Source organism: Aristolochia californica, unplaced genomic scaffold (assembly GCF_029961685.1).
Source record: "Aristolochia californica isolate CCGP_79_NKW_82.1479 unplaced genomic scaffold, dmAriCali1.0.hap1 SCAF_3, whole genome shotgun sequence".
NCBI classification, from domain to species: Eukaryota; Viridiplantae; Streptophyta; class Magnoliopsida; order Piperales; family Aristolochiaceae; genus Aristolochia; species Aristolochia californica.
The window spans coordinates 2,362,267-2,382,996 of record NW_027181992.1 but is presented as its reverse complement, the minus strand read 5'-3'; the positions used below and the strand labels follow the sequence as shown (position 1 = coordinate 2,382,996).

At 38.3% G+C, this 20,730-nt stretch overlaps 3 protein-coding genes and 1 non-coding gene across 5 annotated transcripts; 1 reads left to right on the top strand and 3 right to left on the bottom strand.

Annotated features, from left to right (window-relative positions):
- Nucleotides 1–1,214: 1,214 nt before the first annotated feature.
- Nucleotides 1,215–2,098, top strand: LOC137960407 (NDR1/HIN1-like protein 10). The gene has a single exon (XM_068808031.1). The coding sequence runs from the start codon at nt 1,278–1,280 to the stop codon at nt 1,953–1,955; it is 678 nt and encodes a 225-aa protein (XP_068664132.1). The 5' UTR covers nt 1,215–1,277; the 3' UTR covers nt 1,956–2,098.
- A 575-nt stretch (nt 2,099–2,673) lies between these two features.
- On the bottom strand, nt 2,674–15,605 carry LOC137958898 (proteinaceous RNase P 2-like). Of its 2 annotated transcripts, none has more exons than XM_068806099.1 (7): nt 15,444–15,605; nt 12,463–13,432; nt 12,129–12,230; nt 11,807–11,982; nt 6,633–6,753; nt 6,175–6,243; nt 2,674–3,272 (listed from the first exon to the last, which is right to left on the bottom strand). In XM_068806099.1, the coding sequence occupies exons 2-7, from the start codon at nt 13,405–13,407 to the stop codon at nt 3,084–3,086; spliced, it is 1,602 nt and encodes a 533-aa protein (XP_068662200.1). In that variant the 5' UTR covers nt 13,408–13,432; nt 15,444–15,605; the 3' UTR covers nt 2,674–3,083. The 2 variants fall into 2 exon arrangements, with proteins under 2 accessions (XP_068662200.1, XP_068662201.1); XM_068806100.1 differs by having other exon boundaries at nt 12,463–13,410.
- On the bottom strand, nt 10,865–10,938 carry TRNAD-AUC (transfer RNA aspartic acid (anticodon AUC)). The gene has a single exon. It is a non-coding gene; the product is annotated as a tRNA-Asp (tRNA).
- A 1,170-nt stretch (nt 15,606–16,775) lies between the features above and the next one.
- Nucleotides 16,776–20,207, bottom strand: LOC137958579 (cellulose synthase-like protein H1). The gene is made up of 9 exons (XM_068805645.1): nt 19,957–20,207; nt 19,527–19,851; nt 19,298–19,423; nt 18,827–18,943; nt 18,524–18,736; nt 18,215–18,326; nt 17,876–18,063; nt 17,413–17,763; nt 16,776–17,312 (listed from the first exon to the last, which is right to left on the bottom strand). The coding sequence occupies exons 1-9, from the start codon at nt 20,205–20,207 to the stop codon at nt 16,776–16,778; spliced, it is 2,220 nt and encodes a 739-aa protein (XP_068661746.1).
- Between the last annotated feature and the right edge of the window lie 523 nt (nt 20,208–20,730).

The window sequence follows — 20,730 nt, the reverse complement described above, 5'->3', positions numbered from 1 at the left end:
AAAAGAGTAAGCAGCCATTGGAGAATCGAATCTCAACGACCTTCTGATCACTCCTTAATGTTCATACCACCCTCCCAATCGCAGCTTCCGATGGATTCCGTTGCGATCATAAAAAATAAAAAAGAAAGCACCTCCATCAATAGTGTTTAATCTATTGGCAAACAATAATATTAAATGTTGAGGGACCCGAAAGGGTTGAATTATCGATCGTCTTTGAGGTTTGAGGTAAACAAGAGCAACTATCAACTAACTAAAGAGGGAATTCATGAGAGTAATTAGAGTACAAGATATTGTCATAAAAAAAAAAAAATTATGCGAATGAGTCAGGTCACGAACTAACACGCCAAACTTGGAAAATCTCGAAGCTGGCTTATTATATTTAATGAACCTTATTTCAAGTTTGAGCTCGAGCCAAGTTCAAGTTAAAACTGAACTGAGCCCAGATTTCTTTAGAGCTGAATTCAACCGGTTTGGCTTGGTGCCACCCCTAGGTGACCTTATTTGCTCGTCTTACACCCTTCCAAGATCAAATAGAAGAAGCCAAGAACCATTATAAAGTCTTTGATGGGTGATTCTCAATCCGTCTATATCATATCGTTTTGCTGCCTCCGATGTCGCTGTCTCGAACTCATATTCCGTTTCAGTTCATCAGGGTTGGGAATCAGAGTCAAACATCACCTAATCACGTTACATTAATATGGGGATGAATGAGGCGGTCATCTTCCGACCAATTGTTTTATAATAATGCACGAAATGGCCCCCCAAGTCGAAAGTTTGTTGGACAACGAAATAAAAAAGGAGGCAGGCAGGCGTTCAGAGATCAAATCCATGGAACAGAGAAAAACTGACGAGAAACAAGTCAGTTATGGTGGCTTTTTCAACTGAATAAGCCGTGGTTGAAGTGAACAACATCTTTTGCCCCTCCAATGGCCACCCAAGAACCGGTAAGAATAAGCAGAAGATAAAAGAAACTCCCGTAAAAACACCAGACGAAGCAATAAAAAATCAAAAGATAGGCCACGTAGCCATGTAGAAAGTCTCTCACGCAACGTAACGCGTTTTTTCTACAAATCCGACGCGGGAGCTTCAATTCAAACTGCGGCTACAAAATAAACAACTTCTACAGTTTCCAGGAACCATCACTGGAAAATGAAACCCTATATATCCACTCTCTCCTCCGCAGCTACTCCCACATCCATTCCTCCCCTCTTTCGTTTTAGATTTGCTGCAGATATCTCTCTTTCATTCCTTCCTGTAGAGACACGCCTACGGTCTCCATGGGAGAACAAACCCATTTGAATGGTGCTTACTACGGCCCACCTATTCCCCCCCGACGACACTCCTACCACCGCCCGGGTCGTGGCTCCTCTTTCTGTTGTGGCCCATGCTGCCTTCTGAGTTTCTTGTTCAAGCTCATCGTCTCCCTCATCATCATCGCCGGTATCATCGCCCTCATCGTCTGGCTCGCCTTACGCCCCGCCAAGATCAAGGTCCATGTCCAAACCGCTGAGCTCTCCCAATTCAACCTCACCAACGGCAACCTCCTCCATTACAACCTCTCCCTCAGCGTCAGCGTGAGGAACCCCAACAAGAGGATCGGTATTTACTACGACAGGCTCGAAGCTAGAGCTTTCTACAAAGGACACAGGCTCGACTCCAGGTTTCTGCCTACCTTCTACCAAGGCCACAAGAATACCACCATGCTCTACCCCGCCTTCAATGGACAGCAGCTTGTGGTTCTGGATTCCCAAGATGTTAATGACTTCGAGCAGCAGAGGAGGGAAGGACGATTCGAGGTGGATGTGAAGATTTATGCTCGGATTAGGTTCAAGGTTGGCAAAGTTAAAACGAATCACTACACCCCGGATGCAGAGTGCGAGTTGAGGATGCCTTTGACGACCGGTGGGAGCGCCGTCGGTGGTTTCTCCAGGACCAAGTGCGATATTGATTTCTGAACCAACTAGTAGAGTTGATTTATTTTCTTCTACTTCCTATCGAGCGCGTTATTGTTTGATTTTTTTTTTTTTTTGTTTCCTCTTCGATTTGTTCTATATTTTCTTTTTACTGTATTGATCTCTACTTCCTAGAGACTCACCCATTTGCTCATACGCTGTTCACAGATACACTTCATTTCTTCATTAGTTGATTGTGTACATCTTGCTTGCTATATTATTATATATTTCCTTCAATGGCGTACGCGACATTTATAAGTCAGAGGTGATGTCAAATCGGTGGCGCAATGGTTTTAGTCAACTTAGCTAAAATACCAAAATTTCGGCATGAGCCTTTTAACCAACGGCGTTGGCCGTCTTCTTCTTCTCCCAGCTGACGCGTTCAAGTTATCATTCTTTTTGTTCTCTGAAGGAAAACATAATTTCCATACCCAGTTAAGGCTTTACAATGTTGACAATGCGGCGTTCTCCTTCAACATTGCTGCGCCCAGGAGGTATTCTCTGTGCCACCACCTAGCCAACTGATTAAAATGAAGATCCAAACAAAATCCCCATGACAAATCTGAAGCACACGCAAAAGAAAGGCCTGGAGGGTCTCAAGTACAGTGTGGCTGCCCTCTTCCATAAGAAGGATAAGAAAACAACACATGTATATTCATGCATCAACATAAGAGTCAGCTGCTAGTAAGGAAAAGAAATTTCTCATAATGAACTACCACTCTAGTTTTATTAACTAAAATATTAAATAAGAAAGTTACTTCATCATCTACTGGTAGTTTTGGAGCAGAGTGCCCTTAGCTAGCAATAAAAGATGATGAACCAGAGATCAACGATTCAGACAAACACACCATCAGTAAGGGATCTTTACCAGCTTCCAATTAAAACACAATTCTCTGGACGATTTCAATTTATCTCAGAAACGACTAAAAGAAAAAAAAATTATAAATTTCTCTTCACGCACATGGATGTGCAAAAGCAGCCTTTACCCTTGACTGCTAGCTAAATTTTCTGCATTCTTGTTCCACTACGATGTATTTCTTCTTAATGCAATGGAACCAACGAAAAAATGAACTCGCCAGCAGATATGTAGCCTCAATAGGTGCTTCAATCCCAGAAAAAAACTAGGGACTGTTATCGTTTCCTTTTACCAGAGACGGAACATGAGTCAGCCACTTTCTTGTCAGTGCAGGCCATCTCATCGATGTCATTGGCAACACAGGTTGAAGGTATCTGCCTTCTATTTATACACAACCAAGTCCGTGATGCCTCCTCACTATATTCACCAATTAAGGGAAAATGCCAGGATCCCGTCGCTGACTCCTGAGATTCAGAATAAAAAGCAGAAAAAAAAAAAGGTTACTCTGACTTTAGTTCAAGTGGAGCTGCATTCGGGTAATCTCTCATCTCATATCATTTGCCACAAGGACTTCATAATTTAAAGAGCTATCAGAGAAAAACACAGTAAGGAATTCATCGTCTATTACCATTCTACTACAATTAACCACCATAAACGTTCAGATCACAACTCAATTAGATGCATCGAGTTTTTTGTCCTTTCGTCTCTGTAACTTCTCTGTTCTCAACTACATCTACATCCTAAAAGGTACCAAGTTAAGATACCTCCAGGCACCAATTCAACTAGTCACGGATAAGAAACCTGGGAAAATCTAATCCAAGCCTACTTTTTAAGTTTTCAAAAAGAGAGCTTCTCAAAGGCCCAGTAACATACCACTTGTTACTGTCCAGGATGCAATTTATACAAATTTGAGCATGTTAATTTAAAAAAAAAAAAATCTGTGGAAGAAGGATTTTGACTTAAGGTGATCCAAGGCCAAAATGTTTGCCACTTGGGAGGTACAGTAAATAAATGATCTCTGAAGTTGCAAGAATGCGATTCCTGAAGAAAGCTGTTCAAAAGTTAAATTGAGGATGTTGAAGAAGATCTTGGTGGCATTAATTAAGAACCCGTCAAATATTCTATAGCTAAACAAAAATGGCTCTCCTTGGAAGCCTGTGACAATTTGATAGGAGAATGTTCTGCAATCCTATCCTTTTGTCAAAGATAAAATGAAAATAAATTTCTGAACTCAAATGATTAAAATACTAAAAGTAGGACAAGTCACAGAACAATCTCCCCATAGAGAGATGATCTCTTTCAAAGACATGAGCCAAAGAATTTGCTGACAGCCACATTACAATTAATGACAACTGGAACTACAGTCTCAGCCAAAAAACTGGTACCACTTTAGCTAACTACCAAGAATAGTGTTGAGTGGAAAAAGTCTCACATTGAGAAACATTAAGAAATGATATTAGGTTATAAGGTTGAGCAACAGATCTCTTAAGTTGCTAGTCATTTTTGGGAAGGAACTTGGCTCAATCCAACAGTAGTATCAAAACAAGATGTGCACGTGGGACAAGGCCCAGTTTGTACTAGTTAGGAGTTTTTGTGTTGGGGTCTATTGGGTGGGAGCTTGTGTGTTATGTGCCATGTATCGGGCCCATTATATATAAGCTTGAACATGAAGGGGGCTCATGGAGTGTTGAATAGGAAAAGTCCCACATTCAAAAACACTAAAAAATGGTATTCAATTATAAGTTTAATCAATAAGCATTTTAAGTGGCTAGCCACTTTGGAATATAATGGGGCTTGATACAATAAATAGGCTCAAGGCCAAGAGGCTGCACTTGACAGCCTTATAAAGTACACGGCTAATGTTGAATAAATTGCTGATGTAGAAAGGATGAAGCCATGAAAAAACATGAAATAAACAAGAAGGACAGGAATGAACGTTTCTATTTTTCAAAAATATCGGGGGAGTACTCGATTTTAGTATTATCTAACCTGGGAAAATCAGCAGCAACATACCCATAGTAGTTGCTTGGTTTGTCAATAGTCCCCAATTAGGAGATGTTTCTTTAGGAAAACTTTTAGTTTAATAAATTTGATTTATTTTTTATTGTAGATAATTGTCGATTAGAATGTCAAAAGTTTAACTTGACACTTGCTAACTTTAGCCTTTCTAATAAATAATTAACTGTATTATATAGCTAAGTTTGTATTTGACTATTTGTGTACCCTCATTTTTGTATTAGTCTCTCTAAGGAGACCCCCTTCTAATGAATTCAATTTTCTCAAAACTAGACACTTGCTAACTTTAGCCTTTCTCATAAATAATTAACTGTGTTATATAGCTAAGTTTGTATTTGACTATTTGTGTACCCTCATTTTTGTATCGGTCTCTCTAGGTAGACCCCCTTCTAATGAATTCAATTGTCTCACTGTTATCAAAGTTCAAAGATTAGAATGAAAATTTACAGGTGTTGCCTTTAGCTAGCAGTAGCTAACACAATAGAAGAATGCAGATTGGACCTTTGGCTCAAAAACTAGGAAATCGTCAAGTTGAGATAGTAGTTGTCAGAATAGACAAAAACCAGATTGTTACATGACAATTTCCTCTAGGCTAACTATGGCCTTTATAGTTGTAATTCCTCATGCTTAACATTGATTTCTAGGGAAAATACAAACTCAAAGGCATGCATACAAGTTTTTATGCACATCACGAGAGACTTCTCTAATAAACTATTGCTCAATATGGGTGAAGTAACATACATTTCTTTTAGTTATTTATGAAATGACAGCCGTGGATTCAAGATCCTATCTATGAGATGCATTCAGAGAGTTTTATCTTCATCTCTTCAGTTTTTTCTTTAAATCAGGGTAATTAAACATGCAAAATTAGTAGGTGCTGCTCTAGTTTCTTTAGAACCTTCAGTAACCCTCATACCTGTCATGTTCCTCAGATACGATCCAAGCCATATTTTTGCAACCTTAGCCACAACTTTGGGTAGATCCTCAAAACATGATTGCATCATTTTAGTCCACTTTTTTTCTTATGGTGCTTTTGTGAATTCGGTGAACCTCTCATTTAAATGAAGTGAATGAACAAACTCATGGACCACGGAGATTTCAAAGGTAAACACAGAAGAATGATTGAAATGAGTAGTTCAAGCATCCATAAGCAACAATTGACTTCTTAACAGAACCTGGGTAACAACGTTGAGCTCTCTTATTGAATTCATATTCTCATTGCTTTTTTTTCTTTTTTGGGGGAAAATAAAACACTCTGAGATAAATGAACTTATGCTCATTGCTTTAAAAAGAAAAATGGCTAACACATTTGATTTTTAACAAGAAATAAACCAGCAGAGAAAACCTTACTTGGATAACAGTAGAATATGGTGGTGGCATCTGCAGTTTCACAACACCCTTCACAAAAGTATAATGAACCTGCAGAAAAGAAGAGTTAGCACAGAAATTCTCTTTCGAAAAGGAAACAAGGAGAAGTCTAGGGAGAAGTAATAAACCGTAATTGATCCACAGTATAATGAATCTTTTCTCATTTCTCATTGTTTCTCAAAAAAGGTAAAAATAAAAAATAAAAAGCAAAAATCTCTAACCAAAATGTATTTAGCCTACATTAAAAGTAACAATAATAAAGTTTCGCTCACTTTAGATGCAGTTATAGAATACATACTTGATGTCGCTCTTTCCACCTAAGAAAAAAATCTTGCCCCAGGAATTCAAAGATGTGATCTCTCATCTCATCATTTGTAACTACATTACAAGTAACAATAATAAAGTTCCGTTCACTTTAGTTGCAGTTATAATATACATACTTGATGTCGCTCTTTCCACCTAAGAAAAAAATCTTGCCCCAGGAGTTCAAAGATGTGATCTCTCATCTCATCATTTGTAACTATCGAACACTTATTCTTGACAGCTGCATAAATCCAATACCTGCAGCATAAACAACAATGCACCAAAACTGTAAGATTTCAAGAAAGAAAACTATTTGTTTTGAATTCAAAATATAACATCTATTAGATATAACAAGGCTCAAAATGCATGAGACTAAAGAAACTATTGGTATTATTTTAACACTTTCAGTTTGGTCGAAAAGGACATGTAGATCAGAGTTTCACTGTGAATACAAATGCCATACAGTATGGAAGCTGGAGATGATGCAGATGATCCTTGCATGATCCAGTCATTTCACAGCAACAATGTAATTATTTTTTGTCGGTAGCATGCCACTGGCTGATAAATAACAGACTTGACTTTCATGTTATACTCCAGTTAGCCTCTGACAGGCAGGTGACTTTTGTTGGAGAGGTTTTCTTGACATTTCTAATGGCCTGATAAATCTAAGGAACAAAGAATGTAAGATCAATGCGTTGCAACAGATATTACAGCCTTGCATTTGTTTTTCCAGATCTTTACAGACTAGTTAAGGACCCAAATATTTGAGAGTGAACTCCTACACAAATAGAGAGCATTGTGATTGGGATCCTAATTGTAGGAGAGATCTTAATTATGATAGTTAAGGAATAGTCCCACATGGATTAGTAAGATCAAAGATCTTGAGTTTATTAGTTAGGAAAGAGGTTTCCTAAGGTTGCTAGTCATTTTGGGATGGGCCTTGGACTTAATTTAACAAGGTATCAGAGCGAGTACTTGCATGTGGGCCTCCACCCAAATTATCAATGTGCCTACACGTGAGGGAGAGTGTTAAAGAATAGTCCCACATGGATTAGTGAGATCAAAGATCTTGAGTTTATTAGTTAGAAAAGAGGTTTCATAAGGTGACTAGTCATTTTGGAATAGGCCTTGGACCCAAGTTCACAATGACAAAGCACATGTAGCTTGTAATCTGATATCCACATTAGAGAACATTTATATTCGTGTCTCAGGTGATGATGACATCAGGATTTGGAAGCACAACCCTTCTGGATCTTATACTATCAGTTCCCAATACAATTTCATTTATTGCTATGATCTTCAGCAAAAAGATAGTGTTGCAATCTCTTGGCAATTTCCAGCCCCACCAGAAGTTTTTCTTTCTTCAGTGTGCATCAAGAGAAAGAATTTTGACTATTGACCAGCAAAGGTAAAGGAGAAATAGGATTCAAGACCAAATGATCATGAAAGTATTGAGCATTTGCACTTATTTTGCCCATTTTCTGGGCAAGTCTGGAACACTTTTACGTTAAAATGTGATCTTTATTTATGTTTTCCTATTCTTTCTCTGTAGTGCTTGAGCAATCAGCTATGATACCTTGTGGAAAGATTGGGAGAAAAAAAACTTTAAGCTTTCAATTGCTGCAATTTCTTGGAATCTTTGGAAAGAGCTCAGTAGATGAACTTTCCATGAAAAGCAAAAAACCGGTGCCATCGAGGCAGCCATGTATTGCATTCTGTTTTGGCCAAGCAAATTTCATGAGAAATAATTGGAAAAGCTGCTCTTACTCCTTTCATCCAAATTTTTTTTAAATGATATATATATTAACAGAGAGAACAATACAGAAATCAGGGGAGTTGCCTAACAACAATAGGCAATATCAAGAATCTCCATAAAAGTGTCTCAATGGTGCTTACTCCTTTCATCAAATTCCCACTCATTTTTTGGCCCCTGCCCTCTTGGTTCTCTTAAACTAAATGATAGTAGATCTCATGACAGTCCCAAGCTGGCTGGTGAAGGTGGGGTTATTCAAGGCTCTACAGTTAATGTTCTCTTCACTTTGATTCGTGTAATTCCATAATGGCAGAATTGAGAGCCCTTCTTCAAGGTTTAAGGCCTTATTCAGCCAACTTTTCCATGCCACTTATTGTTCAGGGAAATTTTTTAGTTGTACTTAGTTGGGTTTCAGGGAAAAACTCTCCACCTTATTGTATTTTGATGAGATTTTTTACATTTCCAACACCTTGCCTATTTATTAGTGCCATACTTCATGACATACAAATGGCCTAGCAGATTCTTTAGCTAGGGAGGGTACACCTAGGCAACATCTTGTTGTTAGCAATACCTTTCCCATTTGATTTTGTATGTCTTTGTATTTCTTTTGTATCTACTTTCAGTTTGTTTTCTTTTCCTTTGATGTAATATCTCCTTCATTTCTTTAATGAAATGTCTTTCTCATTTAAATTGAAAAAATCAATGTGTTGCTAAAGGTGCATAACTAGATGAACATTGGATGAGTTGTTCTTTATTTTCAGAATAAGATGAGAAAAAATTCAAATTAATAGAGAAATTCCCAAAGGAGGAAAGAAAACACCTGATGGATCATGGAAAGACCTCGACTCAAGAGTTAAAAATACACAAAAAAATACAGAGACTAATCTAGCGGTGAGGTGGTCGATCATCCAAGTTATTAACATAAGAAGACATTCAACTGCTATAATGTGGTAGTAAATCATCAGAGAGATTCTTCAGAATTAACTGAAGAGTGTACCAGAAACTCAAGAGTTGCTTTAGTTTGAAATGTTTCCTACTTTAAAATTTTAGAAATAAAACACCATTCTGGACTTCTTCATATTAACAACATGCTGAGAAAAGATTAAAGAAAAGTCAAACACAATCAAACAATAAATCAATTTAACTCATAATCCATGACTTCTTAAACTGCCTACACAAATACTTAATTTGCATCACTCCAAGCTGTTGCCAAATGATCCACCACATTTTGGAGGGAACTGTATATAATCACAATGACAACCAAATTTTTCCATCATCAAATTTTTTTCATTTCTTAAAGTATATGCCACCAGTACAATAACAGTAACAGGTCACCATCTAGAGAAGAAACTGCAGTACAAGGACCCTGTGGCTGTAAGTACTATTTCTGGCAAAGATAACCATCCACAGTTAAAAAATTCCATCTATCAAGGCAAACAAAGGATCAAATTCCTATAATAGTAGCCTACACGCTATACATATTACATTGATCTCAATTAAACCTGAATACAAATTGCAGTTCACCTGAACAAAATATATCTTAATCTCAGTAGAATTAATTTTTGCTGTACTTGCCAACAACACAGATAGAGACACATGAACACTGCCGACAAAAAGTGACATGGAGAGAGACACTCTTGAGAAAAGTCCTATGTGGATCAAAAGAGAGTCTTACACCCTAGTCAATGAGATCAAGTTTATCTTTGACTTTGCAACAGTATTTGCATAACAGACTATGCAAAATAATATAAACAAAAAATGCTGCAACCCAAAAAGAGAACAAGAAAATAGTAAAGCAAGATTGAGAGATTAAGAGCTCATAATTTTTAATAAATATTACAAACATTGACAGGTTTTCTTCATCCATCTTCCAGCAATCACAAGAAAATATTTGGATGCAAACTCACACACCATCCTTGGATTTGAGTTTGAGTACTACTATCAGATCTGCAATCTTAATGCTGGGACTATTCTCGTACACACAACTCTCACTGTCAAGTAACTAGCCAGAGACGTGGAATACACATACAATTATAAACTAGAAGACTTTTTACCCACTAACAGAGAGATGAAATTTTGTTGATGAATAAATATAATACCAAAAAATGCAGGATCTACCCTCAGGTCTTATTGGAAGAGAATCTGATGAAATTGAAAGTAAGGCTTCAAGGGCTAATGCTGGATAACCTGGATTTCTCTCTCCAAGTAACAGTTTAAGAGGACTCTACCACATTAATCAGTGGGCTGTTAACAATATATCTGATGTTCTAGCAAAGGAAGGAGTTTCCTGATTCCCTCCCTTGGTTGGGAATTCCTTTACTATTCTTTCCTGATTGAACTCTTGTCTTATATATATAAAATATATCTTTTCTAGCAAATAAAAGTCATACACCATTAAAAAATTCCAGAAATCAAATGTCTTTGCTGTTCTATATCTATATAACTGATTTCTTTACGGCATAGAAATCATCACTATATAGCAGTGAAGATTTTGTATTATTAGTTTCTCCAGAATATGGAATTAAAAGATGACATACAGAGCAAATTTCACAAAAAATAAAGTAAAAGCTTTCTTAATTGATTGGAAATAGATGACCATCGCACAGGCCACTCATTCACCAGAGGAAGGGTTTGAACCTTCGACCTTGTGGTTGATACCCACACGCTCTAACCAACTGAGCTACCCCAGCATGAGTGCAACATTACTTCCACTGAAAATCTCTGATGGTCACTAAATATATGATTTCGCTGAAATTTTCAGATGTTCACAAACTCTATGATACAACTGAGTTAATGAATTCCTGTTTTACAATGACTCTTTTTTTTTAATGAACAACAGAAATTTTTATAGTTGCTGAAAGTTCAAGTGTTCAACAACACAGCCCTGAAAGTACTAGAGTTTGACAAATTTATAAATTTTGACAAACGACAGAGAAACATACCAAGATTCATTTAAAACTAAGACAGAAACATAACAATCTGGACATGCTTTTAAAACAACATTTAAGATTGAAAGACATCATGGATAACATAAAAGAATAGATATCCTTTTTGATGTTTTGTACACCACAGCTATTAAAAAGAAAAGAAAGAGAGAAGAGAGAGAGCCTAATATAAAATAAAACAGCAATTGAAACCTTCAATTAAGAAGCCATAAGGAGCTCAAGCGTTTTTAGGTGTTCGACTGGTCATGTATGAACTCAACTGCATGATTTGAAGAACTTTTTTTTTAAATAAGTGGTCCCAAACATTTTTGTCCTATGATCAGGATATGTCCACCAAATTCCATATGAACTCAAGCAGAAACAAGTGAAAAGTTAGGATTTCTTGCCACCCTCTCTAGAATGACCCCCTAGAGAAAATCATAATAGTCGCACTTGATCTTATTGATTGATAAAGTTACTGAGATGTTTGAACGTCAAGACTACAGCTTTAAATTGCAAAAATAAAACTTGCCTTCTTATGCACTATTTGAAAGTTCATAAGCCATTCCAGGAAATGATTAATAGATAATCAAAGAGTGTAGCAATAACTTAACAGAGTTTGTGATGCACCTACCAATCATCATTAGATCCTTTTGGAGTGGTGTACAAAGCACCTTGAGCTCTCCACTCCTCGAGTAGTTCTCGACTGGAAGGGATCTTCATCAGTGCCTCTACACGCTGGTTATGCAGTATGACAAGAGGCCATTTCTTTTCACCTCTTCTGCATAATTCTCTAACAACACTCTCAATCTGCTCACGAACAATTTACAGAATCATATAAATGACCAAAATCATAGCAAAGGTTGCAATATGGATCTTAGAAAGTAGAAACACAGAAAGAGAAGGGAAGGGAGACAGAAAATTCTAAGTAAATGTTACACTAAATGTTTCCAGACCTGAGAAATACTGAAACCTCCTCCGACAAAGTTTTGCTGATAAAAGCCAATATTTGCTCCATCCACTATTGCTTCATAGCCAGGATTACTTTCTAGCCACTTCTGCAATAACATAAACACGATACAGAGTTTACTTTGACTGCATGAACAAGAAACTAAATGTGACATTATTCATTTTAGCATCAAGAGTTTTAGAACATGTATCTGGCCTTTAAAATAATGTTATTCCAAGTATATGTTTAATGGTAGTAGAGCTTATTGATTAGTATGTTTTTGTTGTAGTATAGCTTCTTGATAAGTAATATAAGCAACAATACCAAAAATTCAAGATCACCTGAAACTGACTGAAGTTTGCTTTAGCTTCCCTTTTAGCAGCTAAAGAGGCAATTGATTCCGCGAACCTTTCTGTCTCCACATGATCAATATCAACGGGAACTAAATCCTCACAACAAGATAAGCAACACCCATCTGGACGAATTTGACATTTACAAACTTCCCATGCACCTTTCCCCAGCCATCCCAAACCATGCCAACCTCCCCCATTCTTCAAAACTACCTCTTTAACCTTCTCAACATCCCAATCTGGAGTACCCACTTCAGATGCTAATTTACCTTTAAACCAACTTTCAATTATTTCTCCAGTGGACCCAGATGCGCATTTTACAAAACTTCTTAATTTCTGCAAATAAAGATAAACTTTATTTTCTTTATTCGTTTCCACGCTTACCTTCAAAAGTGCAGAAATCTCTGATTCTTCCAACACAATCCCCTTTGAAAGCATGTCCTCTTCAACAGAATATGCCTTGTCAGCCTCTGTTTTTCTACAGAAAGTGAAAAGTGCTGGGCCATAAGTTCTCAATCTAGGAAGAATTTTGCATTTCTCCAAATCTTTCACCAATTTGAAAGCAAAATCTCCATCTTCTTTGGCAGCAGCCAGTCTTGCCACTGCTGTAATTGTTGCTTCCGTGGGACTGACATTGTGATCAAGCATGTGATTGTATATTTGAAAACCTTTCTCAATAGCAGATTGGTCAGGAGACAGCTCATCGGAGTTAGGTAATGGACTGGATAAAGAATTAGAGCATAGGTAAAGAAGGGTATTGATGTGGGAGATATTGAGATTAATATTGTGAGAAAGAGCATTCTCATACAGAGAGAGGGCTTGTGAAAGGTTATTGTTTTTTGAACAGGTTTCAAGTGCATATCTGAACTCTCCTTCTGGTGTGAAGGCTTTCCTCTTCTTCCTCTTATTCTGATTGAGCTGTTCTGTAGTGCCCATTGACTGATTTCAACAAAATGAAGACCTAAAGAGTTTAAAATTTAAAATTACTGTTCAAATATAAATCTTAATACTGAAACTGAAATAAACTCTATACTATATTGAGAGTACAATCCTTTATGCTATAGCATTTTTTAAAATGCACACTAATAGCACTGCACGCATGAAAGATTTTTTATCTAAGGCTCTAGTAGAACAAAAATAAAGCAACTGGAAAATACAAAATTCAGTTTCAGTACACACCAATGAAGAGACAATATCCGATGAAGAAAAGGACTACTCACCACAAAAAAATTCCTGCTGATGTCACTGTTAGAGAATTAATATCTTTATGTCTCTCTTAATGTGTCTATCTCTCTCTCTTAATACCTCTCTCCCTCAATGTCTCTCTTTCTTTATGTCTCTCTCTTAGTGTCTCTCTTTATGTATCTCTCTCTCTTAATATCTCTCTTCATGTCTCTCTTAGTATCTCTCTTCATTGCTATGTATGAGACTATTGTACAAAGGCTACGGGGTGTGTATTAACTTCAGCCCTAATTCCTCTCTTTCACTCACACTTTGTTTCTTCTCTCTCAGACACATTCCTCTCACTTCTCCTTCTTCTCTCTTAACTCGTTTATCTCTCTCCAACTCACACGCAAGTAAGAAGGAAACCAGATTAAAGTGATGGAACCCTAGAATTCAATTGTTATCATAAATAGAAGAACATATTAAGACCACATAAAGATTAAAAAAGAAAGCCATCCAAAAAACATCATCAAAATTTCAGAACAGAAACAAAATGGAGCACTCAGAGGGACCAACAAAAAACAGAAGTAGATAGACCAAATCATAGAAATAAATTCTGTTAAAAGTATATATGAATTATAAAAAGATCATCTAGTGCTGGCCCAAATCTATACAAAAGCAAAAGAGAAGCTAACAGTTCACTTGCAATAAAAACAAGCCCTCTCTCCAAGTTCATCAATTTCAGCAGAATGATAATTGGTCCAAACAAGTTGATGTATGGTTATAAGTGTGTCGGGCCAAACCAAAAGCATAATAAATGTATCCGTATTAGAAAGTACGCAAAGACTTGTGTCCAAAACTTTCATCTCATTAAATCTGAACATATTCGTACAAGACATTGGGATGCCTGCATTCAGATTTTTAGAATACAACTAATGCTAAAGCAATTACACAACTTGGTATCTGTGACTTTATACCATTTCTTAACAAAAACTTTATTAAAAAAAAAAAAAACAGAATTATTAAGAGTCCCTTTCAGTAAAAACCATCGACAAGTTTTGACGGTACAAGAGTCCTTTAATCATCTTGATAGCTCAGATTGCTGCCAACAATGAGATAGTGACATTTGATGCCCAAAATATGCAGAAGTGAGATCAGAGAATTAGAAACTGGTGGCCACTTTTCTTCCACAGAAGAGTCATAATTTTAATAGAACAAGGCCCGCAAATAGGGATGGGTTTGTCCAATGCAGATTGTGCGTAAACTGTTTCAACGGTAACTCTCCTAAGTACTTCGGAGTTGGTAATCATGGCGGAGAGATAACATCAGGGTATTCCTTTAGTGAGCCTTGGAGCTTAGACATTTCTATAAATTTGGTGAATGGCAATGGCAAATACATAACATACATCCTACTCAACATCATGCATTTTAAACCCCATCAAAGGCATCAATCTGAAAAAAAAAAAAAAAAAAAAGTAAACATTTTGATAAAAAAATAAAATAAAACTGTAGAAAGTTACAAAGACGATGGTAAACTAAAAGGGCATACTCCATGAGTAATCGTACGAGAGATCTGAAAATGAAGCTCGAAAAGAATTTCACCAAATATTTGAGGAAAATGCATGAATTTCAATGTTCTAAAACTCGAATTCTTGAATGCTGATATAAAACATATTTGGCTTTAGTTGGGTCGAAATTAACCAAGAAAATAGCAAAAATGACACTATTGGCAGGAAAAAAAAAAAAAAAAAAAACAAGTAAGCGGACGACTTGGAAGGAAAATGATCAAGAGGAAAATGAAAAGATACCAATCTGGAACTTGAGAACGGTGTTCTCTGTAAGAAGAGGGTACAACCGAATTTTTGTAGCAGAAGCTGGTAACGTGGGAAAAGAAGACGTAGCTGCCGCCGACTAGCGCGAGGACAGAGGATAGGAAGCAAGACTTAAAACCCTGGTCTCTCTCGTTCTAACTAAATGGCGGCCTGTGGAGCGCGGGGAAATGCCCGCCTAAACCGTTGGTGCGCGTGGTAATGAAGGCCAGGTATTGGGCTCATTTGACACATCATGTGTATGGTCAATGTGTATTCATTTGAGTATATATTTTTAGAATCATATAGTAAGATATATCTTATTTTAGCCTAGAACCTCAATACGTGTCACTTTTAGAATCGATCCGAATATACATTTAAATATATCAAATATTCACATAACTTCAATAGGATTCGTAGAATAAAAGTGTAAGAAATATGAGGATATAATTATTTCTACCGTGATAAAATTCTGTTATTCAAACAAGAAACATTTATTTGAGCGATCCTCTAAAATTGAAATTTTATTTTCACTTAACAAGGACGCTTACGGCTTACGCACTCAGGCGTTTTCTTAGAGGATTACAACATGATCAAGTCATCCAACGATCGCTGTAGGACGCCTCTGTCTAACCTCAGATCCCCGTGCAGTACTGCATGGTAGATTTCCATTATTTTCTCGTCCTTCGGCCTCCTCCGCTATCGTTTCAAGCCTCCTCTCGAGCATTGGCCTCTTCTTCTCCAGCGAGATTATGAGCGGCGGGGGTGTCTCCATTCCCTGCCTTATCCCACACAATGGTCTTGACATGGCAGAGTAGATCAGCAATTGGTTGGAATTGAACACTTCTCCGAGCTCTTGAAGAGGGGGGGTGTTGTATATAGTGGAGAGCCTTCTGATCTTTGATTCTAGAAAGAGTATAATATGTCACTTGATCTCGTCTGGTCGCAGTCTCTTCCTTAACAGAATCTTGTTATTGAACCGATTCGCTTGTTCTTGATAACATTGAATTGATTCTCTGCCTTTTTCTTTATAAAAACTTTAACGCAAGCAGAAAGCACATAGCACCTTCTTTTCTATTGATGTGTATCTGTTCCAAAATTCCTGTATATGTCATGCTTACACGGGCTCTCCCAGAATCTGCTTTAATCTGATATTTTGATCTAACAGATTATTATACAGTTGAATGATGACTGTTTGTTACATATTTTTACCATGAAGTCAAGAACTAGTTTTTTAGTTTTTCTTCTTTCTGCCCTTATTTCAGGACATATGAAACTATTTTGGGTCTAAAAAATTACAGACAGAAAACCTGTTTATTTCATCAGGGGAAACTAATTCAAGCAGAACTTGATGAAAAGCAACGCCAATACAGATGCTTTCATTATAACCGACCAGGGAATTCCATAACTCCCTTTTCTGAAGAGACCTTTCAAAAAAGGCAGGAAACATAGCATTAGCCACGCACTGCAAACCATCTCTCCAACTCCGATGCCTTCCCAACCGTAGAACGGGCTCAGTCTCCAGAGACCCACAGAAAACGCTACCATATGAATGAACAGCAATCCCAACCCGGGAACAAAGATTGGCGACGAATCGAATTTGAACCACCCAGAACCTGCTTTCGTGCCCGAGTCCTCTGTACTTGAGGTTTTCGGAGTGACCTCGAAGATTGTTTCTGATAATCGGAGCAGCTTTAGGAACACGCTTAAAATACCGAACAGCCCTGAAGTAGCCGATATTATTCGAGTCATCCTTTGCGTGTTCCACCATGCTCGGACCGACTGGCGGCAGCTGATGAATTCCGAGAGACCATTAAGCTGGTTGACGACGAATATGCCAGCAGGAATCACCATAGCCGGCTCAGTTATCTGCAACAAGGGTTACTAATCAGAAATCAAGCAGCGATTCAATATCAAGTGATCGGCATGAATATGAGCAAATCAAGACACGAAGACACCGAATGCAGACCCTGGGCAAGAAAGCATTGTTGGAGAGAAGACAGTAAGCTGGCAATAACGAGTAGCACATCTCAGGAACGGAACGAGGCGCCCATAGTAGAAAAGAAAAGTAGGCGAGGGATTGCCGGAGCTCCAGTTTTTTGGTGAGGACAGCCAGCACTGGACCGTACTTGGTGAAGATGATCTCCAGCAGGCCTGTGGTCCATCGTTTCATCTGAACCAGTGCTGCAGGGCCCCCAGGAGGCGCGCAGCCAAGAAATGCAGGGGGGTCCAGCGTCAGATACGTGGATCTCCATCCCATCGAGTGGATTTTAATTCCGGTGAGTACATCTTCGGTTGCAGAACCATAGACCCAGCCAACCTGCGGAAGGAAATTAAGATCAGTCCGCAAGTTGTTGAATTCGTGAGCCCAGCCAAGCTGCGAGAGGGTACTGCGGAAAGGTCTATTTCTGTGATTACGTGACTGGTCTCACCTCGTCGCCCCAACAGGTGTTGAACTCGTAGCTACAGCTTGCGACCTCAATGGCTGCCTCTACATTGCTGGAGATGGCTCTGAGATGATTCGTTTCTTCATTACCCCCACACAGTAGACGAGCAACTGATGCAGCGAATTGCTTGGAATTTCCGACCTTCCTTTGTAGAGACTCTTCGTTCAATTTGTCTGACAAAGAAGAATGCTCCAATTAATAAGAAAAAAAGGAAAAGAACGAACTAGTGATGGAAAAGAGAAGGGATTTCAGCCAAGACATTGATTTGAACTAAAAGTAGAAACTGCTAAAAAGGGTAAAAGAAACTGTATTGAGAATCCTTACCGCTCATCAGACCAGCCTCGGGAGTTTGTCCATAAATGATTTTTCTTCTGTGGACGCAACCAGTTCCACCGTATGCGGGTCCTTGAAGTCCAGCCAAGCCATGAACTATAATCTAATCCAACAACTCAGTTAAGTTTACATCTTTAGAAATCGACAGATTAAATCATGCATTTTCACTCTGTTTTTATAGTTTCTCTCTCGTTTATACTCTCCGGTTGATCCGTAAAACATAAAACGCAGTTGTCCAACCTCCACTTTTAGATGGAATGGAAAGGAAATTCGAGAAGAAAAACGGAGAAAGTAACTCACTTTCTGACCCACTACGAACTGATTCCCAAACGGATCATCCTTGAGAGTTCCATAGAAGAACTGTGGAGTTTGAACAAAGCCGCTCTCCCTCTCACTCTGGGTGCCCAGCAACAAGCACATTGCATGCAAGATTACCTGGGGATCATTCACATACATGTCGCAGTCGACGTTGAGCATGAAGGGGGCGTTCGTCATCGCGCCGGACACTCTTGTCTGTCCAGCTCGCCCAAATTACATTTCTCGTATATTGCAAATTCGTGGTAAACGAAAAGAGAGGTTCCATTATGGCAGTCGATTACTTACAAGGACGTTCATGGCCCCTGCTTTGTAGTGATGCGGCCATTTTGGCCTCTTCTCTCTGGCCACATATACTAAATGAGGTATGGCCTCCAGATGGTCATCAGTGTTCTCCCATATCACCTTAAGTGGACCACCAAATTAGTATGGAAAAGATATCCCATTAAAAGTTAAAAATAGGGCTAATTCCTCCTATATTATTGCAAAATGCAAACACAAAAAACTCTCCTAAAAATATGTATATTATTCTCTCTCTATCTTGAAAATTTTCTTTTAATCACTTCTAACTAATGTTATTAAAACCGAACTAGCCATCAAACCGGTAGGATGACTTATTTTGGTCCAATAGGGTTAGATTGAACTATTTTCAGTTGATTTTTTAGATCATAAATAAATAGTGATCCATTTGGATTTGTCATTCCATGGAGTGTGCGATCCTAAAAACGACTTTCATATCCGGTATTTAGCACTCTTTACCTTAATGATACTAGGCTGATTTCCATGTTCAATTTTGGAGAAAACAGCATAGTCTTCGTTTCCGAGCAAGTTCACCAGATTATCGGCAGCCATCTCGATTTTCCGGTGAAGCGCTTCGTACTTCTCCTGCTTGCAAGATTAAAGACATATTAATTAGAAGAAGATGCGAAGATAGACGAAGTCTTTGGGTGGAAAGTTCTGCTGAGGTTGATGGCTAGCTGTTAGTTACCTTCGTCTCTCTCCATTCGTCAAAAAAGTGAGAAGAATTTCTTTCAGGAGCGTGTGGTTCCGTGGAGAAGTACGCCGAAGGAGCTCTAACCCTGACATTATATTTTTTACAGAAAGGCACCCACAACTTGCTGAACTCGAGAGCTTGGACAAGTGAGTAGAAGGTGACAGCAGAGGCACCATCGTCGGAGACATAGCAAGCAAGCTTGTGCGCTGGGTAGTCAACGGAGAGTAAAGAAAGCACGGTATTGACGGTAATTATCGGCGGCTCAAGCGTAGAGTCCGCAGTGGTCACAAACATGTCCACCAGGGGAAGCTCTGGAAATCTCCTGCATAAAACAAAGCTGGAGAAATTAGAAGATTAATGGGAGGAGGTGTAAAAACAGGTGAAGAGGCAGAGAGCACTATCCGAGTGTTCGTTTCGAGCTTACTGCTGCAAGAGTCGTTGTGGGTAAGTCCTGTACTCAACCGGGTTCCATTTTGTATTCATCGACAAGAAAAACATGAAGGTGAACCATGATTCACAAATGAAAGCCAGGTGCCAGGCAGGTCCATTGTTGCCCAGATGGAGGAAACGGTAAGTGAGGAGACAGAGGAGTAGGAGAAAGTTGAGAAGCTGAATAGCCCTACTGAGATTATTCTTGACAGGAATTCTTTCGTGCAGAGGAGCAACCTTGGACATCGTGGATAATTTGAAGAATTCGGCGGCTAAGCTTGCTTTTCTTTCTTCACTTCAAGTTTTACCTCCTGTGTTTTTGCTTCCTCATATATAGGGATTTCTTTCCATCTCGAAGCCCCTCTTGACTCCGATAGTCCGCAAAATAAGTTTTGGAATTCGATATGTTGGAAAATAGGATTTTGAAATCCGGTATTTTGGTAAATGTTCCATTTAATTACATACAGATCCACAAACAGATGTGCTAAGAATAGTCGGCAAAATAATTCTCAGTTGGGACAGGAAGAATGGAAGTGTTAAGAAGAAAAGGATTCAATATTAGAAGGATTTTGTTCTTGTTACTCAGAAGAGTGATCGAACAATCTCATACGTCTCCCGGCAAACAAGGAAAAAGACAAGTGACTTCGGCATTTGGGTGTATATAAGAAGGTAAACAGAATTGAAGGCCACAAGACTACTTGGTCATCCTGATTGTTACAGAAACAAATTAAAAGGCCGAAACGAAGCACTTGGGGGTGGCGTGAGGGAA